The 24,010-nt window shown below is 40.1% G+C and overlaps 1 protein-coding gene across 1 annotated transcript in view; it reads right to left on the reverse strand.

Moving 5' to 3' along the window:
• NEK11 (NIMA related kinase 11) overlaps nt 1-24,010 on the reverse strand; it is a 378,537-nt gene that overhangs the window by 44,119 nt on the left and 310,408 nt on the right. Inside the window, exon 13 of the mRNA XM_089652057.1 lies at nt 3,378-3,517. Within this exon, the coding sequence (XP_089508183.1) occupies nt 3,378-3,517 (140 nt within the window). The remainder of the gene's footprint in view (nt 1-3,377; nt 3,518-24,010) is intronic.

Here is a 24,010-nt window from a genome sequence, read left to right on the forward strand (position 1 = left end):
GTTCTAGCAACATGAAAGGCCACTAACCCACATATGTGTTGTAGCGATGTGAAAGGCCACTTACTGCCATATTGCCAATTTCTCTTAAAACCGCGCATGCATGTAAATGTGTCAGCCACAGCGCAACCACCAAGCCATGTCACCAGCTCCCTTTGCTCATGCGCATGCACCTCAATCTTGACTTTGTTTCTGTTCTGTGAAATGTGGGTCTTCCCATTGACATATTGCTGTCTCTTTTCCTGAAGGTCACCCTACATTGTATTGCCTGTGCCATAGCTCACCTGCATTGCCATTAGCATAGGACCTGATGGCCAACATGTAGAAGTCTAGAGGTATAATTTAAGCCTTATTTATTTCAATTTCAAAGCCACATTTCCCATTCACATGCAATCCAAATATTTAGCCTTACCCATCTCGGCTAATTAACAATCTCTATTATTATTTTGAACATCTCTATTTTAACATGAGGGACACTAAAATACCATTTTACTATAACTAATGAATGACAGACAACCTCTCTGCGTATGTATATTATATAGGGCGCACTTGTTAGAGCCCAACCTCTGTATCTGTAGGATAAAGGTGCCAGATGGATATCAGGAATGGATGGATGGATGGATGGGAGCAGTAACACTGAGGCAGCTCTTCCTAGAGTGGAAGCAAGGCTCTAATGCAGCAACATGAAAAAGAGAGAGGAAAGTGCCTCTAAGTGCAGTATTGACAATCTAAAATAATTGTCCTAGAGCACACAAATGAGATCGTTGGACTTTTAGCAGTAATTTTATGATTAAAATGACTCAAGCAGAGCAGTAGCAAAGGTGGCATAGTGTGTGAATAAATTATTGTATTTTTTAGTTCTCTAGATTATAAAACAATGTTTCTGTTTTACATTCTATTTCTTTGTTTCTATTTAGCTCCTCCTGGCTATTCAGAAGTATAGGGGTTGACCAGCCTGGGTTATTCAGACTATTTTCTCCAATGTATCAATCATACGCAGAGAGGTTGAAAAAGAGAGAGGAAGGCACCTCTAAGTGCAGTGTTGACAATTTATTAGTAAACAATAGATAAATTGCACTTACAGAATACATAGTTAAAAAGACTCATTGTGTGGTGTAATAAGATCCAGGTGGGACATCCAGCCGTCCAGCAGCAAACTCTATCTATAGGATCAGGAAGTAGAGCCCAGGATGTGCCTGTGCAATAAAATGAGGCTTGGAGAGCAGAGTTGGATATAGGAGATGAAGGGGGCAGTAACGCGTTTCAGAGCATGCTCAGTAGGCTCCTTCTTCAGACCTCTGAGGAGTTTGCTGCTCTAGGACAATTATTTTAGAGGTATTTTTATCTTGTCCATTTTCCAATGTTACAAAACCTTGGTGTTTAAGAAACAAAATGAAAGTTTCATAGGTCTGAAACTCACTTTAAGCAGTAAAGTAGTTAGGTTTAACTAAAACAAAAGCATTTTGCCTGGTCATGGAGATTCCAACTTCCTACAGATGCGAAGGGGATAATGCAAATGTATAGTTTTTGTTTTAATTAAGTAAACATGAAACACTGCATATTATTATTCCATATTTACATTTTGCAGCCTATAAGTGGAGCTCTTAGCAACCCTTATTTTCCCCAGGGAAACCTAAGAAAATAAGAATTGCCATTGCTTCTGAATACAGTATGTTAGTTGGCTTAATTACACTCTGATTTACCCCTGAACAAGCACACAGCATGTGAAGTCTATGTAAGGTCAGAACAGGTAATCTTTAGATATGCTCATTTGGGTCATGAAGTTAGGGGAATTTCTCCCATGAAGACACAGCAAATTAAGGTAGACTGCAGATGGCTTTTTTTCTTTCTCCAGCTGATCCTGTAAGTAAACATGTTCCCACTGACCACCAGCAAAAGGAGGGCACATAGAGCAGAAAGGTGGAGTACAAAGACCACCACTGAGCAGTAAGTTGGGGCACACATGACATATGGACTATCAAGAGTTCACACTGACCACCAATGTTATGGGGGGGAAACACCACTGACCACCAATGTTATGGGGGGGAAACACCACTGACCACCAATGCCATGGGGCATTCAGCAACGGTCAACATTATTTAATGGGGGACACACTATTGACTACAACATTTAAAGTTGCACTTACCACCGACCAGCACCATAAGAGGTCTCGGATGACGTCATGATACTCTATTGGCTTAATGAATGTGGCTATCTAATCAGCAGTAGCAGCAGTATTGCACAGGACCGCTGATCTCTCTCAGTTGACATGCTGTTTACATTTGGTGTGATTGGGCAACTGATACAAATGAGTGCAAACTTCATATGTATAGAATGCAAATAAAGGTTTTTAAAGGATAAAGCACTCTGTCAAGTCTGTTTGCATGAGGTGGAGTGGTAGATGGAAGGAGATTAATTAAAGCTGTGGAGTTTGTTCCGAGCCCGCATAGGAAATCCATATGGCCCATTGAGGGACAAAAGGCGTTTATTGACCGAACATTAAATTGTGCGGTCATACTCTAGAGGTGTGCAGACATCTGGTGGTGGTTTTTCAGCACGAAGTTGGATTAAGCACTAAAGGTGTCATAGTATTAGTTTTTCATCCAATGAAGATAAAGGACTCTTCCAAGAATATTTTCAGATATTTTTATCATTTTATATATGATATATTTTTTAGCTGTGGGAGTATGTGTCTTTGTTAATGGCACTGATATTGATTAATATATACACTAAGTGCTGCACTAATTGATTATTTGAAAAGTAAAACAGATGTATACTCACAAACACAAAGATTCACAAGCATATCATTGTCTTGGGTGACCTAAGGCACTGGGCAAGTCCCAAACACAAGAAGACACTTGGAAATGGCTGATGCATTTCAAGGGGGGAATCCCCTCTTCTTGGCTTTGAAGAAGCCAAGCCAAGAATGGGTACAGTGTATACTATATATCGCAAAAAATGACATAAACGTCATTTGAATACAGTGTTGTATGTCTGATTCATTGTCAGTCAAACTGAAAAATGGCCTGGTAATGAAGGGGTATATACAGGTTAGAACTCAAGTGGTTATGGAATGCATTGCTGCATTAATTTATGTCTTTTATGCTCACCTGGTGTTCAGCTTTAAGTCTAAAATAGCTCTTGCTATCAATCAATATGAGACTTGCCTCTATTATATGTCAACTTGGCAAAGATAGGGGATACAGACTAGGAATGACTGCATTTTTCTGATCAAACAGTTACCATATAGCCATTTCTGCTGCTACCAAGCTTTATGTAGACATATGGCTAAGGTGTCTATGTATGCCTGGCCAAATCTGACCTAACCACCTGGTGCTCTGAGCAACTTGTGAACTGTAGATGTCACATTGCTGTCACACCTGTTGATATGTTGTTTGTGTTATCTGTGTCTTTTGTGCATCATCTTCATCCTCAGTGGATTCTATATCACTTTCTTCAGAACATGATTCAAAGCCGTCTTCATAATATTGGTCTGCTATGAGTGGGTCTTCTGGAATATCTTTAAAATATAAAAAAATGCATATACTGATTAACAAAGTCTATTCCAACAAAATATAACAAAAGCATACACATTTTAATTTGTTTATTAGATGTAAAGGAATAAGATGCTGAAAAAAAAAGTTAATAAAACTGAAGATATAAGATGTCAGTTGCTGGATATCAGATACGTTTCGTTCACTGAATTAAGTTGACTTTTGATATTTCATAGCCATATGGAATCGATGGATTCCAAATTTTATATACACTAAGAATAAAAAGGTCATGCAAATAATGCATGTGGTACGTCATATGAACCAAAATGTTGGCCTTAGGGCACAGCTGTCAAGCTAACCTAAGATGCTAGTTTGCCTAATCCAGCCATTTTTGAAAATAGTGGTGTCAGCGTGTCACCTTCATGGCTATGCAGTATGGCAAATTATGTAAATCACAATAGGTGAATGCTAGAGGGCAACATAAGTGCAAACACTATGCATCAGTTATTGACTGATAGGAATCCGGCCGCTTCACAGCAATTTAGGGGAGAAGATGTCAGCAAATTTTAAGGAACAAATGGATATGATTCAAACCATCAGAAGAATAGTCAGAATGTAACAAGGCATAGGGGCTATAGTGAATCCTCTCTTAACAAAAAGAGGTGTCCCTCAAACAGGGGGCCCAGTTTTGCAGATTCACATGTACACAGCCCAATGTATAATGGCCAAACAAAGAAGTGTAAGAGTCCAAAATCCTTTAATAACAGTTTTGATTCACAAATGACAAAACAGAGCAGCCATCCCATTTTAGGGGTCAGAGAACTCCCACTTTTTCTTCTTATTTCGGTGGAATATCAAAATATGGCTACTAGATGGAGTTTCAGATCACTGAAATAAATATAATCCTCAGCTTCATCAAGTGGCCATAATAAAGTATTTTACCAAACCATTTTTATTAATAAATAACATTCAACCTGTAGAGAAAATAGGAGAACATTCTATTTTGCTCCTTTCACAAAGAACAAGTGTATGAGGAGTTTTGCTTGGTGAATAGCCATGTGATTTTTTTTTTATAAATGCACCCCTTAGGGCTCGTTCACACTTGGCTGTTTTACCAACGCTTGCCAAACACCCCTATAGCATTTGGCAAGCGTTGGTCCGGTGTTGCGGAGCGTTTTTTAACGCTCCGCAAACGCCGCATGCGCGGTTTAGCGGCGGTTGCTAGGCATTTGCCGAGCGTTAATAACGCCCCACAAACGCCTATAATGCAGTTTGAGTGGTGTTACCGCTCCGCAAACGCCCCGCAACCGCACCGCAAATGCCGGCCGGGCGTTTGCGGAGCGGCACCATAGACGAGAATAGGAGGCTTCAAAGCCTCCTGACTCGACCAGAGGCTTCCGTTTTGCCGCGACGCAACGCGACGCAAACGCTCCCGTTAGAACAGCACCATGTGCTGTAATGTGCAGAATTGGCAGAGGCGTTTGGGAAGAGGTAAAAACGCTTCCCAAACGCCTCTTTGCCGCCTGCGCACAACACTAGTGTGAACGTAGCCTTAGTGTTGAAACCTTTATTAAGAGAACTTTACAAGTTGCCAATGCTGACTTCTTGCTGAAAATGCTACTTGCCTGGCTTTTCCTGGCTTCAGTGCTTTTTGAATTACTGAACCTCAACAAGTATGCTCCTTGCTAGATCAGAACGTCTGATGTGCACACTTGTTTCAGAGCTTTTCCATTAGGTCCTATAGAGAAAAGACATACATATACAGTACTACTCATCCCCACTAGCTATGAATAAGACCTGAGTGCATTCGGGCGTAGACTGCAACTCCTGGACTGGCTTGCGTGCTGATCTAAGATAAGTACATTAACATGTGGATGGAGATCAGTTAAAATTAAGTTATTTAAAAGTCTAGTTACCCTTTAAGCAATAAAACTGATGTTGTCAGGGCAGGGGCTGTGGAACGGACAGGCAGGCCTAGTGGCAGGGTAACGCACTGACTGACGACAACCACCACCCACAGACCGAAGTCCCTCAGGGCGCGGAGTCTAAGTCCCAGGCTACCCTTCACCAGAGCCCCTGATGGTGGGGATGGACTTGACGCAGCCAGGAACCAGGTCGCGACCCCCGAGACACCCCGGCTGCGGCAATGGCCGCCGCCAATGGCATGTAGCTGGTAGGAATGACAATAGCGTAGTCAGGCAGGCCGGGTCGACAACAACGGGACAAAACGGTACAGAAACAGTGGACAAGAATCACAGGTCACGGGCCGGGTTCAGCAACGGAAGGTCAGATCAAAGGAAAACACAGAGAATGTTCTAGTCACAAGCCGAGTCAGATTCCAGGAGAGTCACAAGAGTATACACAGAGCTGTAGCGACACAAGACACAAGTGCAAAGGGCATGTGCGGATCACAGGCTTATATGTAATTAGCTACACCCCTCTGGGGGATGGACCTCAGAGGCCTGAAGGCATTAAAGACTCCCACAATGCTCTGCAGAAACCCAAGATGGATGCCAGCACATGAAGCAGCACAATCTCTGGGAAAAGGTAGGACCTTGACATCTGTGCTGTGTTAAATCTCCTGACAATCAGTTTATCCATCTGTCGGTGCTGCAATCTTCTGCAATGTACATTGTCACTGCAGTAGGCTGCAACAGAGCAACTTTACTGCACTGTACCCCAAAAGTGGACAGTACTAGCATCATTATGCTTGTCTTCCTATATCTTTTTTTTCCAGCAAAACAAACATCATTAGTAATTAGAGGGGTTTTTTTTAATGACTAAACCATGGTTAGGAAAGAGTCATAAATGTGAATATTATATATTAATTTTCAAAATCACAAAACCTAGGTTTTACACAACAATGACGTTTAAACCTGTATTAATACAGTGAGTATAGAAAATAATCACCCCCTTTAAAATAATCACATTTTGTTGCTTTGCAGCCTGAAATGAAGACAGACACAGTTTTTGTTTTATTCGGCTGTATTTACTCAGTGCAACTTGTAACATCCAAGTGAAAGATATAACACCAACATGTCAGAAAAAAAAAAGTAAAATACAAAAACTGAATCACTGAGTTGGAAAAAGGATCACCCCTTGTGTCAGTATTTTGTTGAACCACCTTTTGCTTTAGTTTCAGCCTTTAGTCTTTTGGGATATGTCTCTACTAGCTCTGCACATCTAGTCTTTGCAATATTTGCCCACTCTTCTTTGCAGAACTGCTCGAGTTCAGTTAAATTTGATAGTGACCATTCATGGACTGCAGTCAAGTCATCCCACTGATTTTAAATGGGGTTTAAGTCTGGGCTATGACTAGGCCATACAAGGACATTCACCTTTTTCTCCTTCAACTACTGTGTGGTAATTTTTGCTGTGTGCTTTCGGTCATTGCCATGTTGGAAAGTAAATCTTCTTCCCATTGACAACTTTCTGGCAGAGGACAAAAGATTTTCCTTAAGAATTTAATGGTATTTAGCCCCATCCATTGTTCCGTTCTATCCAGACAAGTGCTCCAGTCCCTGTTGCAGAGAAACACCCCCATAACTGGATATTACCTTCTCCATGCATTACTGTAGGAATGGTGTTATTTGAATGATAAGTTGTATTGGATTTCCACCATACATATCGTTTAGTGTCAATTTTATTCTCATCTGACCGTAACACCTTTTTCCATGTGGCTTCAGAATCTTCAAGGTGTGTTTTGGCAAAGCTCTGTCGTGACTGCATGTGGCCTTTTTTCTTGCAACCCTCCCATACAAGCCACATTTGTGGATAATTTGTGATATTGTTATCATATGTAAACAATGACCACTCAAAATTTCCTGAAAATACTTCAGAGTTGCTGTAGGCCTCTTGGAAGCCTCTCTGACCAGTTTCCTCATGGCTCTTTCATCCAGTGTGAAGTGATGTCCTGATCCAGGGAGGGTCTGTGTTGTACCAAATGCCTTCACCTTCTTAATAACAGACTTCATTGTGCTTCTAGGCATTGAAAAAGCATTTTAAATTTTTTGTACCCATCTGATGACTTGTGCCTGTCCACAACTTTATCCCAGAGATCTTTTGACCAACTACCATTTTAGGATGGACAAAAATGGCCACATATATGTACCTGTCAATATAGGTGTCCTTTGATATGCTGAGGCTGTAGAAAAAAGTGTTTCCATGATCATCCTTGCAGAAGACAAATTACTGTTGACTAAGTCCTTTGACAAAAGAAAAAAAAAAGATTTTATATATATATATATATATGTATATATCTCTATGTATATATATAAAAAATCAGGGAGGCATGTGATTGGCCCCAAATGTATTCTGCAGCAGATCAACAACCCCAAACATAAAGCCAATATAGTTAAGTAGTATCTTCCACGTGAAGAAGAAAAAGGAGTCCTAAAAGTGATGGATTGGCTCCCACAGAGCCCTGATCTCAATATCATTAAGTCTGTCTAGGATTACATGAAGAGACAAAAGAATTTTGAATTCCTTCAAAAACTGTGTGCAAGTGTACCTAGTAGATTCCAAGAACTGATGCTGTTTTGAAAGCAGAGAATGGTCACACCAAATAGATTTGATTTAGATTTCTCTTCTGTTCAATTACTTCTATTTCTGAAGGCTTTCCTAAAGTGATATTAAAGGCTTAATTTTTTTAAAATAACAAACACATCATACTTACCTGCTCTCTGCAGTGGTTTTGCACAGAGCAACCCAGATCCTCCTCTTTTCAGGTACCCCTCCTGTCGGGTGCCCCCACAGCAAGCAGCTTGCTAGGGGGGCACCCACTGCTCTATGTCTCCATTCGGCTTGGCCCTGCCCCCTCTCTCTTCTCATTGGCTCACTGACTGTGATTGACATTGGCTCCCACTGTTGACTCAACCAATGAGGAAAGGGAGTCCTGGAATTACTGTGACTCCAGTGCACATGGCTGGATTGAGAGGGGGTTTAGGTGAGTATTAGGGGGGGCTGGGATAGCTGCTGCACAGAGGAGGTTTTTTACCTTCATACATAGAATGCATGATGGTGAAAAACCTTGAGCCTTTACAACCACTTTAATTTATAGCAATTTTTTTACACCTGCCTAAAACTTTTGCAGATATATATATACTGTATATTCCCTCTGAAACATGAAGAGAATTTTTAGGGTTATTGTATTATTGAGGGCACAGATACGTTACAGTATTTCAGGCTTATTGACCTTACTGACACTTTTATAAAGCCTTTTATCTTTAAACATATTTATAGTGTCACTTTACTCTCTGGATGCATTGGGTAATTTTCTGCGTTGCTATGCATTATGTGGTACATATACAAAAGAATGAGTATATTTTGTTTTAGCAGCTGCAGGTGACAAAGAAATGTGGTTTGATAAACAGCTTTAATTTTCCCTTTACCCCAAGTCTGTCTAATAATAAACGTGTTAATATACTGAACTTTCAACAGAATGGAAACAGCAGAATATATCTGAGGAATTATTCTGCGGCTGACAATTTCCATAGATCACACAGCCTTTAGGTACCCATCAAATATGTCAAGTAAAGGAATTGCCAGACTTTAAACTAACAACTTATCACATTCATAACCAAACAGAATCCTATGATCTTATTTATTTCAAAAGCTTTTCTTTTTCTTGAGAATATTCAAAAGTGTAATATGTATTTTTGAAACCAATCACAGCTTTCAAAATATTAACTTTCAAACTACATTTGTTACCTTTAATGCGTTTTTATTCCTAAAGTTTTTAGGCACCAAATGAGTTTCTGTATTGCTAGTGTTTATACAGAATATTATCTGTCAGCAGCATATTAACAGACATATTTATTAAATGTTTTCATTGTTTTAACTAGGTATTAATGTAGTTATATTCCCTGTGCTGTTTGTTTACCTTGTAGCAATGGGCTCACATTTTGTGTCTGCAGTCTGTAGTGTCATAACCAATCAAAACCCTATGTCCATGTATTGATTCAGCTAGCTGGTCCCTAATCACCAAAGAGACAAGACTACTTCCTGTTCCAGGTCACACAGCCAGTCTAATACATGCCTTGCCATCTGCTGTGTGTCTCCTCACAAATAAGGGAGTACCAGTGGAAACTAAACATCTTTAAGATGCAGGGTAATCCTTTGTGTGTCTGTGAATGTTCTGCTTGCTTGTGTGTCAGTTAGATCAACTTACTGTGTAGCTCTCACCTGCATCAGCAGTAGACTGAGAGACCCAGAGATTGTGGGATATTTAGTTTCTCCACAGGAGGTGTCAGTTCTTATACTATGGACAGAGTACATGCATTAACCTGTGCAGTGCCATTCCAAATGCCTCATGTTTGAACTGAAATTCCTGACACAGGAATGTGAAGGTTTACTCTACTTTAGACTGTACACACAGAACAACAAATTACACCATGTAACTACACGATTAATGTACATTGTATACAGCTGAAAAACACAGGGTGCAGGTAGGAAGGTTTATGATACATTTAAAGAATGAATGTAAGGAAAGGACTGTATAAATACAAGCTTTTCAGTTTTAGCTTTTATTCTTATTTGATCTTCCAAGCACCTCTTCATTAAAGTGTTACTAAACCCAGAACTCTGCATTCACAATATCTGGTCTCCCACAGGACACAGAACATGGACATGCAATTATTTTAGTAAATATAAACTGCTAAATACCTTTTCTCATCAGCAGTATATAGCAGTCATGTGACTTCTATCAGTGTTTGGCAGAGCACTAGTTAAAGCTTGTAGGAATAGTTTTCATTCTGCTCTGATTGTCCTTTGAGGCTGCACAAACCCTGACCCTCTGTCTGGACAGTGCTGACTAGTCCTGTGCTGATCACATGCACTCTCCCAAAGAAAAAAACCTCACTAGCCATGTACACTAAACCGAGCATGTGCAGAGTGACTCCTAGAGCTCTGTACTATCAGCATATGGATTGGGGACAAGAGAAGAAGGGGAGGATCAGAGAAGACAGGTTCAAACAACCTTTTCACACAATGCAGAGGATTGACCCCTTAGGTTTTACAGTGAGTTTAGCAAGCATGCTTTACTGCATATACAGACTGATTTTACTGTAGTGGGTTTAGTAACATTTTAAATCAGATTATTTCATTCAAAATATTATACATAGCTTTGAGGAGAATGCTTTTTTATTGCTGTTTGTAGCCCCAGCTGAGAATATGCACTCTTTCTATCTAGAGAACTTTTGTCATTGGCACAAAAATGTATGGGAAATAATAACTTAACAGCTGTCAATACAATAGTGTATCAATAGGTTTTTGTTTGCCTCAAGGGATTTTAGATTTCCATACAATTCTATGTAAATGCAAAATCCAATGAAACAGGTCAATGGTAGGCCAGATAGAAGTCAACTGCAGATCAAATGTACCTGTCATTAAATTCTAAATGATCTCAGAAGCCTCTCCATCTGGTGTTAAACTGATGCCATCAGCACAAGTCCACAAGGCCCACCGCCATAGGCCCTTAGGTCAAAGACAACACCTGTTCCGATGACAACTGCAAAATTGTAGATTTTCTTCCACATTTTTGTCCTTGTAACAATGGTAGATTTCACTTCTCTATGACATTTTCCCTTACTTTCTGTTGTGTCACCAGGATGTAAATGGGAATCTACTCAATGGGGACACAAAAAGCTTGATGGAAGTTTTTACCCTGCCTTACTAGATATAAAGCTGTCTCTCAGTCTTGTACAACAATGAAAAATTGTTTTTTTGTTGTAAAAAGTAGTTTAAAAGGACCAGGTACTAATTCACTGAGCTCAGAATGGCAGCAGACATACCACCAAGGCAGTATGAGTTGGAAATCCACCTTTGCTTTCTTCCTCTTCCCCACATTCTTCCATTCTTTCCTCCCCCTTCCTCTTCTTATCCATATTTTCTGTTTCTGATCTGTAAGGCTTTATTCTGTTCCCCCTCCCCCATCATAATTTCATAGTCTCTCTGTTTTGGAGTTATGTAGTTAGAGCACCCCTTTCTGTTTTTTGATTAATATTACCGTACTTTTTAGCCACTATCTAGTGGCATAACCCTTTTGAATGTGCCCAATTCTTAACTGATTATCTTTGCATCGCAATTCATCGTTGTGCTTTCTGGTGTAGCGATTGTTCGTTGTATCTTTCTAGATATGACTCACCTGGAGCTTTTGGACTCACTCTGTATCCCTAGGTTTTCAATAAAAATCTTTTGGTAAAAGAAAATCAGGATGGGCTCCCTTCCTCTGGCTAACTTACTGTTACCAGACAGAATCCAAAATGGATCTTGCTTTAAGGGTTAAGAGGAGAGAAAGTAGAATATTACTACAATGCTTATTTTTTTAAAGCAAATTGATGCATATGCACCATGTGAGCCAATTTCTGACAAATAAAAAACAAATATATATTTTTAAATATATATTCATATTCAACATTGGCACTAATTAGCATTTTTTCTCTGTATGTCTAGGTCATAAACATTTATGATAACATTTTAGTGATTTCTGAGAATATATGTAATTACTTAATGCTCAAATTTTACTTTCATTTAACTTTAAATAGTTAAACTAAGCTGGTCCAAATGAACTAGTTTCTTCATTAACACTCCGGACTGAGTGCTGCTTAGCCATTCACAGGAATCTTTGTCACAATCTTCCCTTCAGCCAATCTGAGGAAGCCTTGTATTCATTCATAAAATACAAAGCTTCCTGTGAATGGCTGAGCAGGAGTGAATGAAACCAATATGATCCAAATGAACTAAAGTTAACTGAAAATTGGAATTAGGTTTTAAAAAAGGAACTTCACCTTTTACCTGCTATTCAAGGTTGTGCTCATATTTTCACCCGCCCACCATATCCAGCGTTGCCATGCTGGCACTGATGCCACACACCCTACCCTACATCTCCATTTTGGATCCTGGCTTCATTGGGTGCCTCTTCCTGTTTTGGGCAGTCTGACCCCCTGATGACAAGAGCTAGACTCCCCCTCCTACACAGCACACATATGCCACAGTCCTTGTATGTATAAAATATGCAATACTTACTGTGGCAAAAGCACATTTAAACCTTAGCATAATAATTCTTGAAAATTGAAAATCTTCCATTACATATGTTTTCCTGCTTCCAGAAAAAAAAAGACAAGAGTGCTAATACCGCAAACCTCCTCACGCATTACCTCTGTACACCTCGTCTACTTCTAACCTTTGCACCCTTTGCTCACTGCTCACCTCCGAACCTTTTATCTACCTAACACCTCTGCAACCCATGCACCCCTTGTTCACCATTCACCTCTGTACACCTAGTCCACCAGTCACTTCTCTACTGCTCATCCAGAACAAGCTTATCTCTGCACTCCTTTTCCACCATTGCGCCACACTAACCTCTGCACCTTCTTCACACCACTGCACCCATATTCCATCTTTACTAAATTCTGCATGCCATTGCTCACCTCTACACCCCACTTTACTCCACTGCACCTCAAATCCAACAAACCACTGAAAACCTTTACACTTCACTTTTAATTTCCAAAACCCCCTTTACACCATTAGTAAGCTTTTCACCTTTGCTCACCTCTGTTTTCTTCCTGCAAGTGGCTTGACCCAACATGCATGGCTGTACACTGTTGCTCCTCTCCAACATATAAACATTGCAGACAATAGCATGGGCAGGTGGCTACACACGTGGGCAAAAACCCATGAAAAATAAGTGCCTAACCAAACCAAACTTCAAGAAATGCTGCCTCAAAATACATTCTGTCTTAAGGGGGGCTGTAATTGTTGGCCTTCTCCGAAATATGCTAGTTGCCTGGCTGTGTATCATTTCAACGCTTTATAAACCAGGGGGGCAACAGGGCAGCCAAACAACTAGCATTTTCAAAAGGAGAGGTCAGAAATGGCAGCATTTATGTTTTATGACAGATTTCCTTTAAAGCCAACTCTTAAACTACAAACTGAAGCAACTCTTTTTTTAAAGTACAACTTTGAATAAATATATGTTCTTTCCTTTTTTTGCCCTACTTCACATAACTAAATGCAATGCAGATCTGATTTTTTTCTACATGAATAACCTAGAAATACAGTAATGTTATCTCATGTTATACAATCCACTTCACAGTCTATAGCAACATTTTATACCATTTTGCTGCATTTGGAATCTCTTTGCTTTAATGTTTTAAATGGCTCATTAAATGAAATCAGGGATAAGATTCTGCATCTGGCAAAATGAACAACACATTTTAATTGCAGAATATTTCCAAATAGTAAATCAGCTATACCTCGAACATGATGTTTTCTGTCATTTTTCAACAGTAATACACCTTTTTTTATATTTCCCCATTCTAGAAATTCTAAATGAAATTATGCATGGCTGCATAAATAAATGAAACATTAAGTCACGAATGGTTTGTTTTTCGTGCTTAGAAAATGATGGTTCTGCTGTTGTACTTGCCTCCATTTGGAGTAAACACAGCAGTAAGATTACTGAGATGTAGAAAACCACTCTAACTATAATGGATTCTCATTTACAGTGTCTACTTTGCTTTTTACTTTAATTTACAACACTCATGTACTGTGCCCTGGCTTTTCTCCCCATGATCCTGATCTCTTTTAACAGATAATTGGCAATCAACGGAAATAATACAGCACATATGTCAAAGGGTGAAACAGCAAACCTGCTCATGGGAACAGTTGCCAAAATCATAAACCATTAAGAGTGTACATGAAAATTGGCTTCACGTTTACTGAATGCATGCAGCGGCAATATAGTGGAATCCACTATTTTGTGGGAAAGATAATGATATTCACAAAACACATTATCTTGTAATATGTAAATGCTGGAAAGAGGAGGCAAAGACTTATGCATCTTCAAAAGTCATTTTTTTTCTGATTCTCTTGTACTGTAGCAAGGCCAAGGGAATGGATGATAGTTTTGAGCTGACCAGTCTCAATAAATTCAGATTGGTCTCAGACACATTGTTGCCTGTAGATTGGTTTGACCAATGACATCCCCCCACCCACAACCACCTCCTGTTCTGCACGGTGCTGTGCACTAGTTTTTCAGTCCTACTTGTCTACTGCAAATTGTATACTCTGACCAGCCAAAAACCTGAAAGCCAGTTGTTTAAATGTACATGGTATTTAATTAAAGTTACTTTACGAAATAAAAAAAAGAATGACAGATACCATTCAGGTAGTGCTGAAGTTTCTCAACCCATTCCACACATTTCTACTGGTCAATCAGTCAATCTGTCATAGTGATGGGCAATAGAACTGCATTGGGGCAGTAGGAAGTGGACACTGAAAACTACTGCAGGTATGGAGAAAAGAAAAAAACTTTTGAAAAAAAAAGTTATGGAATAATTTTACAACATACATATGGTCTATACATGTATTTGCAGTACTGACAACTGGTTGAAGAGGAAATATGGAAGCATAAAACAAAGTAGAGATGCCTTCATCCCTGCAGTGTTGACAATCTCTACTTTGCTGTGGACTATTGGTGCCATCTGTTTACTGTATTAACATCCATCTACAGAAAGATGATCAAACTGTGAGACTTAAACTATGGGATTAGCAGTACTATATTAAGAAATAAAAGGAGGTGGGGGGATGTGAGAGTCTAAAGGGATGGGATTAGACATGGGTGTGAAAAGGGTTTAGTTTCAAAGTTAGGTTTAAGGGCCAAATTTAGGTAAGAATTCAGTGCATGTGTTTGGGGCATCACAAACCCTATGCTAAAAACTAATAGGCCCCTGGGGATGTCCTCCTTGGATGAAATGTGTAACTGAGTTTCTTGGTGCTGATATTCAACATCACGACATGTGTTTGTGGTAGCAGCTTTAGTTTGCACATTTTGTGTATAAAAATAATTTTTTACTATATGCAGTTTTATATATGGTTTTTATAATAAAAATCTTGGTTTATCTACACTATCAGAACTTTTGTTTCTTTCTGTCGATGGACACATATGACATCAAAAGCCTATGTGGCAATCGTGATCCATTTGCTAATCTTGTATGGAGATTGTACCATATTTAGACTGACCTCTAGACTCTAGGGGTATCATGCTATACATGCATTGTGTGTTTGTTTGCATTTAATAATTTGGTCCCTACCTCACTCCATATGTAGAGGATGCAATGTATAGTTAGTCCCACCCTGTATATTGCTTGAGCTAGGCATACTCTGATTTGTTTTACTTATCTGATGTTTATCTGTCAAGATCTGCACAAAGTTTTTGATTAAAACTTTCTAAGATCTGCAAGATGTCATTTGGATTGTTTCACTGTCTGTCAATTCCACTGAGACTGTAAGTTACAGCCATCTTGCCACAACCTGATCAGCTATAGAAATCACACTTTCAATGCTTAGGTTGGAGAGGCAGAACATTGAGGTTCAACTATCTGGTAAGCATCTGGTAAGCATCACATTTGATTCACTGCAGCTATTTTTGAAGATTCTCTTATTTGATATTTCCTTGGAAACTATGTACCACAGTTGCACTTTGCTTGATGGAGTGGAGTATTTTACTTTCCACTGTGGAGGACTTGTATTACTATTGTTTGCATGTTTAATCTCCTAGATTGTAAGGTCCAAGGAGCAGGGCCCTCGAACCCCTTGTGTATTGTATTGTTACTGTGCTGTCTCGTGTAATGTCTCCCATTATAATGTACAGCACTGAACAAACTGTGGGCGCTATATAAATACTGTATAATAATAATAATGTTTATAAATACTTTTGGAATTCTATTTATGGAATATTTTTAATATTAATATATTGACACTTTCATGTTGAGGAGTCTCAATATAGTTGTTACACTATTTAATATATAAGCATTTTTTTGTTGGAGAGTCCTACCACTGTTTTTACAATATTTGTAAATGTGTAAAGGAAAAAAATTACTGCAATTTTTGATATATAAACATAGGGACTTGTATATCGTTATTTCTACTGCCAGCTGGTTTATTGATTTATTTTTTAATTTATCATTTTTTTGGAGTTTTATTATGTGTTAGTTTTACATGGATATCAGGACATTATTATAACAGCTACCTGGCAATGGGTTCTCTGTACTGTATTATGAACAGTATCTGAGAAGAACATCACCTGAACAAAATCTAGACAAAACAGGGTCAACCAAATATGGAGTGGGCACCGAGGATCAATCTTATGCTTCAGACCAGGGCAGGTAATCACCAGTAGGGGAGGATTGTTGCTTTAAGACTAATGTGCCTCAGTTGGCATTGTGGAAGCCAACCAATCATTCACCATACAAAAAAAAAAAAAATCTTGGAAGAACAGATAAGGTGGTCAACAAGGAGCCAATGTTTACTAGTGAAAACGCCTAAACCAAGGATACCTAACTCTTGATTTACGTAGAAGGGTAGTAACCCTGAATTCTTTTAAAGGAGAGAGTGGGTGATCAACAAAACCTGTATAATAAGGATTAGGCAGGGGTGAGGACATACTGTAATGCAAACTAGTGTACAAGGACCTCAGGTCCAGAAGGATGAGCAGAAGTTCTTCCAGCTCACACCCATAGATTTCTCAGGGGTGTATTAGACACACTTTAAAACTGCCTGACCAATAATTTAATATATGATTTTAGGAAGTATAAAATTTAGGCCTGTAATGGGCAGAATCCCTTGCACAGGGCCTAAGGATAGAAACCCTATTACTCTGGAGCACCAGCGGTTGTAGGGTAACACGTTCTACCTTATACATTTCCAAGTGGTGGGGGGGACTGGGGGTTCTGCACCTTCTGTGTTACTATCGGGCTGTGCAACTGGTTCAACTATATAAGATTTTTTCTAACACATTGCCCTGACTGGGTGCAGTTGGAAGCGCAAGCTGTTCCATTAATCCCTATGGACCTTTTGATGTGGCTCTCCCCCAAGGAACGCCAAGCAATCTTGAGTCCCTTCTTATCGCACTCCCTACATTTGTGGAACACAGTATGTAAATTATATCTAATGAAGTTCTCTCACTCCCCGGTGGCCCCCTTATTTAATAATCCACATTTCCCTCCTGGGCAAAACCCCCAACAGTTTACACGGTGGATCAACAAGGGTCTCTATAGGATAGCACACTTTCTAAACCATAAAAGGGATCAGACAGTCTTCTTATTTTTTTAGAAACATTGTAGATGCCCCCTGTTCGGGAATAAATGTTTATGAGATGCAGGGGGATATCAGAGTTGTATGCTCTTTTCAATAATCAACACAACAAGCCATCCTATCAAACGGTATGGGAGTCAGATCTGGGTGAGACAATAGTGAAGAAGGAGTAGACACAGTGTTCGACCGTGGTGCATAAAGGAATATACAACACCACTCTAGTGGAGGTGAACTACAAGGTACTATCTCGATGGTACCTTGTCCTGGTGAGTCTAGAAAAACTCCTAGCACCTGATCCCTTTGCTTTGGAGGGTGTGGGCAGGAAGGCGACATATGGCCTGGTGGTTTTGCCCAAAGATCTAGTAATTGTGGATTTTGGAATCCCTGGTTTGCATATCTTCAAGCCCCTTAGATACCAGGACATCTTGCAGGCCAGGGATCTGGACCAGGAGGACCAATTGTTTTCCCTTTCCCCTTCCTTCTCCTTTCTTTTCTTTTCTTTATTTTCTCCTTATTTATGTTTAATGTCTGCAGACTTTATGTGGAAGTTTAAGGGGAGACCTTTAAGTCCCCTCATTTTTACATGTTTAAGGGAGCACGGCTTCACACCTAATAGTAGGGGGAATATTCTCTGCAAAAAAAGGGGGGGGGGTTTGATATACAACAGCATTAGTCTTCACATCTCTATTGGAGCACATATCAGCAGCTATGTGTACTTTCTTGTGTTGCATATGTGTCTCTCTATTTGATTCATGCCCCCCCCCCCTTTTTGCTGTCTGTTTTTGGTTACTTGGCAGATAAAATACGTCCAGCGATATAGATAATTATATATGGCTTCATGCTCCCTTGTTGTTATTCTAGGGAATATTCTCTGACCTATTTACCTCTTCACCTCTTTGAGAAACTAAGTTTGACCTACATTTCAATGTGATGTTCATCCATAATGATGTCTGTGATTGCCTTATGCAGTTGGTTGATCTCACATATAGAGTCCTACACCCTGAGCATGTTGCTTCTCTTTCCTGTAGATCCAGCCAGTTAGAACTGATGTACTAGTTTGAATGTATTAGCTCTGGTCTCAGAGTATGTGGGAGGATAAACCCATCACTTCTTTTCTCCCTCCCTTCCTTCTACCTGTTCACTTGACTTATGTTGGAAAAAGATTGTATCGCTTTATTATCTTATTTTTAAAAAATTGAAAAAAAATCTATTGATCCTATTACTAACACTAGAAATATTTGCTTGACAGAGAATTGAAAAAGGAAGAAATGTAAAGACACTTCCCCAGAAGACCACAAGTTGATCCAGAAGAGGACCTACCTTCCAGAATACAGGCCCAATGAAGGTCTTCAGACTTACGCTGTCCCACTTGGGGGAATTCTGCAACAGAGTAACAAAGTGTCCTGGCTGCTGACCCTCCAAGATAGAATATTACCTATAAGATACTTTCTTGCAAGAAAGAGAGGAGGCACATGTAGATTCTTCACTCTCAAAGTGAGGAACATCAGATGAGAATGACATACCCAACACTGTGGCTAGGTCACCATGTCAGTTACACAAAAAGTTTTTAAAAATTTTGAAGGGGTGAAGATCTTATGACCTTTAGATGAGGTCAGAATAGGACTGACTAACAGAGGTATCCACTGTCAACTTGAGTAACTGTTTCATAGAATTAGACTCAAGGAGAAGGCAAGCAGATACATCTATTAGGAAAATCCTCCAAAGATGGGCGAAAGGGCTAATTTCCAACCTGGTCTGAAGGGTCAGCTTGGTACGGTGAAGGAAATAAGTATTTGATCCCCTGCTGATTTTGAATGTTTGCCCACTCACAAAGAAATGATCAGTCTAAAAATTGAATGGTATGTGTATTGTAACACCGACGAGACAGAATAGGAACAAAAAACTCAAAAGAAATGCATGTCTAACAAATTATGCACTGATTTGCATGTTCATGAGGGAAACAAGTATTTGATCCCCTATGATTCAGCAGGATTTCTGGCTACCAGGTGTCTTTCATAACAAGGTAACAAGCCGAGATTAGAAGCAGTTTCTTTGAGGGAGTGCTGTTAATCTCATTTTGTTACCTGTATAAAAGACACCTGTTCACAGGAGCAATCAAACAATCAGATTCCACACTCTCCACTGTCCAAGGATGTCAGGGTTCAAGATTGGACTGGGCTACAAAACTATTGCCAAGCAGCTTGGTGAGAAGGTGACAACAGTTGGTGCAATCGTTTGCAAATGGAAGAAACACAAAACAAGTGTCAGTCTCCCTAGGTCTGGTGCACCATGCAAGATCTCACCTCATGGAGTGTCAATGATCATGAGAACAGTGAGGAATCATCCCAGAACTACACGTGAGGATCTTGTCAATGATCTCCAGGCAGCTGGGACCACAGTCACCAAAAAAGAAATTGGTAACACACTATGCCGACAAGGATTGAAATCTTGCAGTGCCCGCAAGGTCCCTCTGCTCAAGAAAGCACATGTCCAGGCCCATCTAAAGTTTGCCACTGAACATCTGAATGATGCAGAGGAGGACTAGTTGAAAGTGTTGTGGTCAGATGAGACCAAATTCGAGCTCTTTGACATCAACACAACTCGCCGTGTTTGGAGGAGGATGAATGCTGCCTATGACCTCAAGAACACCATCCCAACTGTCAAACGTGGTGGTGGAAACCTTCTGCTTTGAGGGTGTTTTTCTGCCAAGGGGACAGGACAACTGCACCGCATCGAAGGGACGATGGACAGGGCAATGTACCATCAAATCTTGGGTGATAACTTTCTTCCTTCAGCCAGGGCATTGAAAATGGGTCATGGATGGGTGTTCCAGCATGACAATGACCCAAAACACATGGCCAAGGCTACAAAGGAGTGGCTCAAGAAGAAGTACATTAAGGTCCTGGAGTGGCTTAGCCAGTCTAAAGACCTTAATCCATTTGAAAATCTGTGGAGGGAGCTGAAAGTTCGAGTTGCCAAACGTCAGCCACGAAATCTTAATGACTTGGAGAGGATCTACCAAGAGGAGTGGGCCAAAATCCCTCCTGAGATGTGTGCAAATCTTGTGGCCAACTACAGGAAACATCTGACCTCTGTGATTGCCAACAATGGATTTGCCAGCCAGTATTAAGTCATGTTTTCTGAAGGGGATTAAATACTTATTTCTCTCATGAACATGCAAATCAGTGCATCATTTGTTAGACATGCATTTCTTTTGAATTTGTTGTTGTTATTCTGTCTCTCAGTGTTACAATATGATTTTTAGACTGATCATTTCTTTGTGAGTGAGCAAACAATCAAAATCAGCAGTGGATCAAATACTTATTTCCTTCACTTTACTTGCCCAAAATCTAGATTCTCTAATTTAGAAGGGGAAATTGAAAAAGGACTGAGGGACAGCATGAGAAGAGGGACCATGTCGAATGGAATTCCCCAACAAAATAATACATTCTAGGAGTAAAAGGGAAAAAAAGGTCAACAACCAGTGTCAATGATTGGAACCTCAGATAGCACAAACTGCAAGCAACTAAGGTTATAGCCTTGCTTAGTGAAGGTCTTTTGAGTGTTTCACAAAGGGTATGCCAGCAAAAAGTCACTAGGGTAGTCATAGGGGTCAGTGGCATGGGTAGGGTCCATAACTACTGGACAGCAGTTCGTACAAGGTAAGGGAGCAGTAGGAACTGATCCCAGATGATGCCCGCAACCACAAGATCCCATAAGGTGGGGGTCAGCAACTAGTAGATAGTGATCTACCAAGTAGATCTTGGTCAGGTGACTGGTAGATCTCGGTCTGGGCTTGCTGACACGCCATCCTAGAGCATCAAACAGAGTGTAATGTAGTGGAAATGTAGTAGGAATAAAGAGCAACATACGTTGATGTCTCCTCTGTAGTGTTGCTCCCATGCCCTGTCATGGTTGATGGGTGTAGCACCAGCCAAGAATGAGGCCGCTCTGCAATTGCCCTGCAACCTTGTGCAGTAAAACAAGCAAGGGTTAAACAGCCAATAGTGTGTTGCTTTCTCACCACCTGCTTTAAGCCCTTGGACCCTGCAGAGCACTTGCAGAGTGGCTCATTTACTTGAATGGGTCTCAGTTAACAGGCAGTAGCACCCACCAAAAGCAACAGGGGGTGTAATTCCTGCTGCAGCATGTGTACACCTTTGGCTGATGCCTCAGCAGCTAAAGGGGATAGGGATGGGGGGATAAAATTGTGATTCAACCACAGGGTTTTACCACCCCCCAACTTTACATGTGAACAAGCTCTTAGAGTGCCACTGCCGATTACAACTAAGGGCTCATTCACAGGTGCAGTAAGCACTGCTGCTCCTCTGCAAATCGATCCCAGTGCGTTTGACAGGTGGTGAGAAGGTGATATGTTGCCTCCTTATCACCTGATTTGAACCCATGATTGCCGTACAATGATTGCCGTGCAATGTACACAATTGTGACACAGTAGTTTGGCAATTCAAGGTTAAATTCAGGTGTGAGGAGGCAACACTGTACCCGGTGAACTTTGACTTCTCCCATGTTGTTCAAGTAGCTCCCAACCTCTTTAATGTTGCCTACCTCTGCCCTAGGGGGTGGATAGGGCTGAAGAAATTCAAGCAACACAATGGGCGTAATCATCTATGATGGAAAAATACTCCCTTGTAAAGAGGATTGTGGTACTGAGTGATACAGCGTAGGAAAAGTAGAAATAAAAGTAGGAATAAGAAATTCCAGGGTGCAAGAAACCTGAGCAAACCTGGGAAGATGTAGTGGTACTGGACCAGAAGTTGAGATGTAGTGATACCAGAAATGGCAGCTAAAGAAGATGCTTGATTTAAAGTGGTATTAAACTCAAAGCAAAAAAGTAATATATTGAGGTTTATCAATCATTAGATGTGGTGGCTCCATTTGTTTTCATTTTTCAGGCTTTTCCCCCTCTGTTTTCACCTGGTGTTCTGGCTAGTAACACACCTCTTGTATTAAAGTGCCCCTACACTGGCTGAAGGGGCACAGGGACACCTTTGGACAGCAGAACTGTCAATCTGGGAGGGGGAGTGTACTAGCAGATTTAGATGCACTAACAAATTGAAGTCAAATTCCAACTCACACTGCAATTATACAAATAGTTTCAGCAACAGTTTTTTTTCTTTTGGGATAAAGGTTTTACATGAATAAATAAAAGCTGATCATTGTAAACACCCCTGTCAGTGGAAAATGGTTTGTTTCCACACTCTAAACTGCTTCATTTTCAGGAGTGCTTGTTCTGATTAAAAAAAACAACAGACTTACTGTCTAGATCACCAGGTGAATTCAAAACTAAAGAAAGCCTAAAAAAGAAAAAGAATGCAGCCATCACATCTAAGAAATCGTAAGCTGCAAAATAATAATTATTTTCTTTTGGGTTCAACACCAATTTAAGGGTCTAGAGTGGAGCTTTGAGGGGAAACCTGAGCATCCAAACTGTGAGGAGATAAAACACCAAGGGATTTAGCAGGAAAAAAAACATCCTCCAGCTTGAAAAAGTGAAAGCCTTTTCATGCAGAGGGCTGAGCAGATGAGATAGAGGAATTCTGGCTTTAGGATCTGCAGCTTGGATAGGAGGCAGACTGTGGTTATCTGTAAGGTACTATTGTAGTACCAGATGAAGAATGGGGTTCCTCCATCCCATTCCATGAACTCCTGCATTGAGGCAGGTGCACACTCTGAACACTACAGACATTATGAATGACATTGTCAAGGGCAGAACTGAAGAGACAATTACCCTTAAAAGGCAAGTAAATCAGATATTCCATAAGCGTTTCTTTGGCCTCTCAGGCATGAAGTTATAGAGCCCTACGCATATGAACATATGAATAGACATTAAGCCCATACAAGGTTTCAGATGAACTTCCAGACATTTGCTTCAAAAGCTTCAGGACACATGGAGATGCAATTGAGATAAACAAGCCATCTGTAAGAGATTTGATCCCCAATGACCATCAACAGAAGATGGAGAGTCACTTTAGATAGTTCAAACTGATACCTAAGTAGGGAGCATGTCTGTCAATCCATTTTCTAAAGGTAAGAACATCATTAACCTGTTTGGTGGTATGCTTGCTAAGGTTAATGACTGGGGTTTTACTGTGAGTAAAATATTTCCCTTTTTTAAAAGGAAATAGCTGACATTGTCAGAAGGGAGAAGTGATTCCATAGGTTGTCTCCAGTCCTCATAGAGGACTTAACATACCAAGTGTAATGGGGAGGACCCTATGCTTAGAACAGCAGGCTGATCCTACAACTGCCGAGTAGAACATACTTCATCAATCAGATTAGCAATAACTCCTTGTAAATCCAAGTTATATGGAATTTGCTCTTCAGGAAAAAACTGGGATGATTCTGAATCTAAATTAGAGATGGTAAAGAAGTCTCAGGCACACTTAGAGGTATTGGTCCAGTAA

This window comes from Staurois parvus, unplaced genomic scaffold (genome assembly GCF_062004578.1).
Source record: "Staurois parvus isolate SC_StPar_1 unplaced genomic scaffold, SC_StPar_1.0 ptg000670l, whole genome shotgun sequence".
Classification (NCBI taxonomy): domain Eukaryota; kingdom Metazoa; phylum Chordata; class Amphibia; order Anura; family Ranidae; genus Staurois; species Staurois parvus.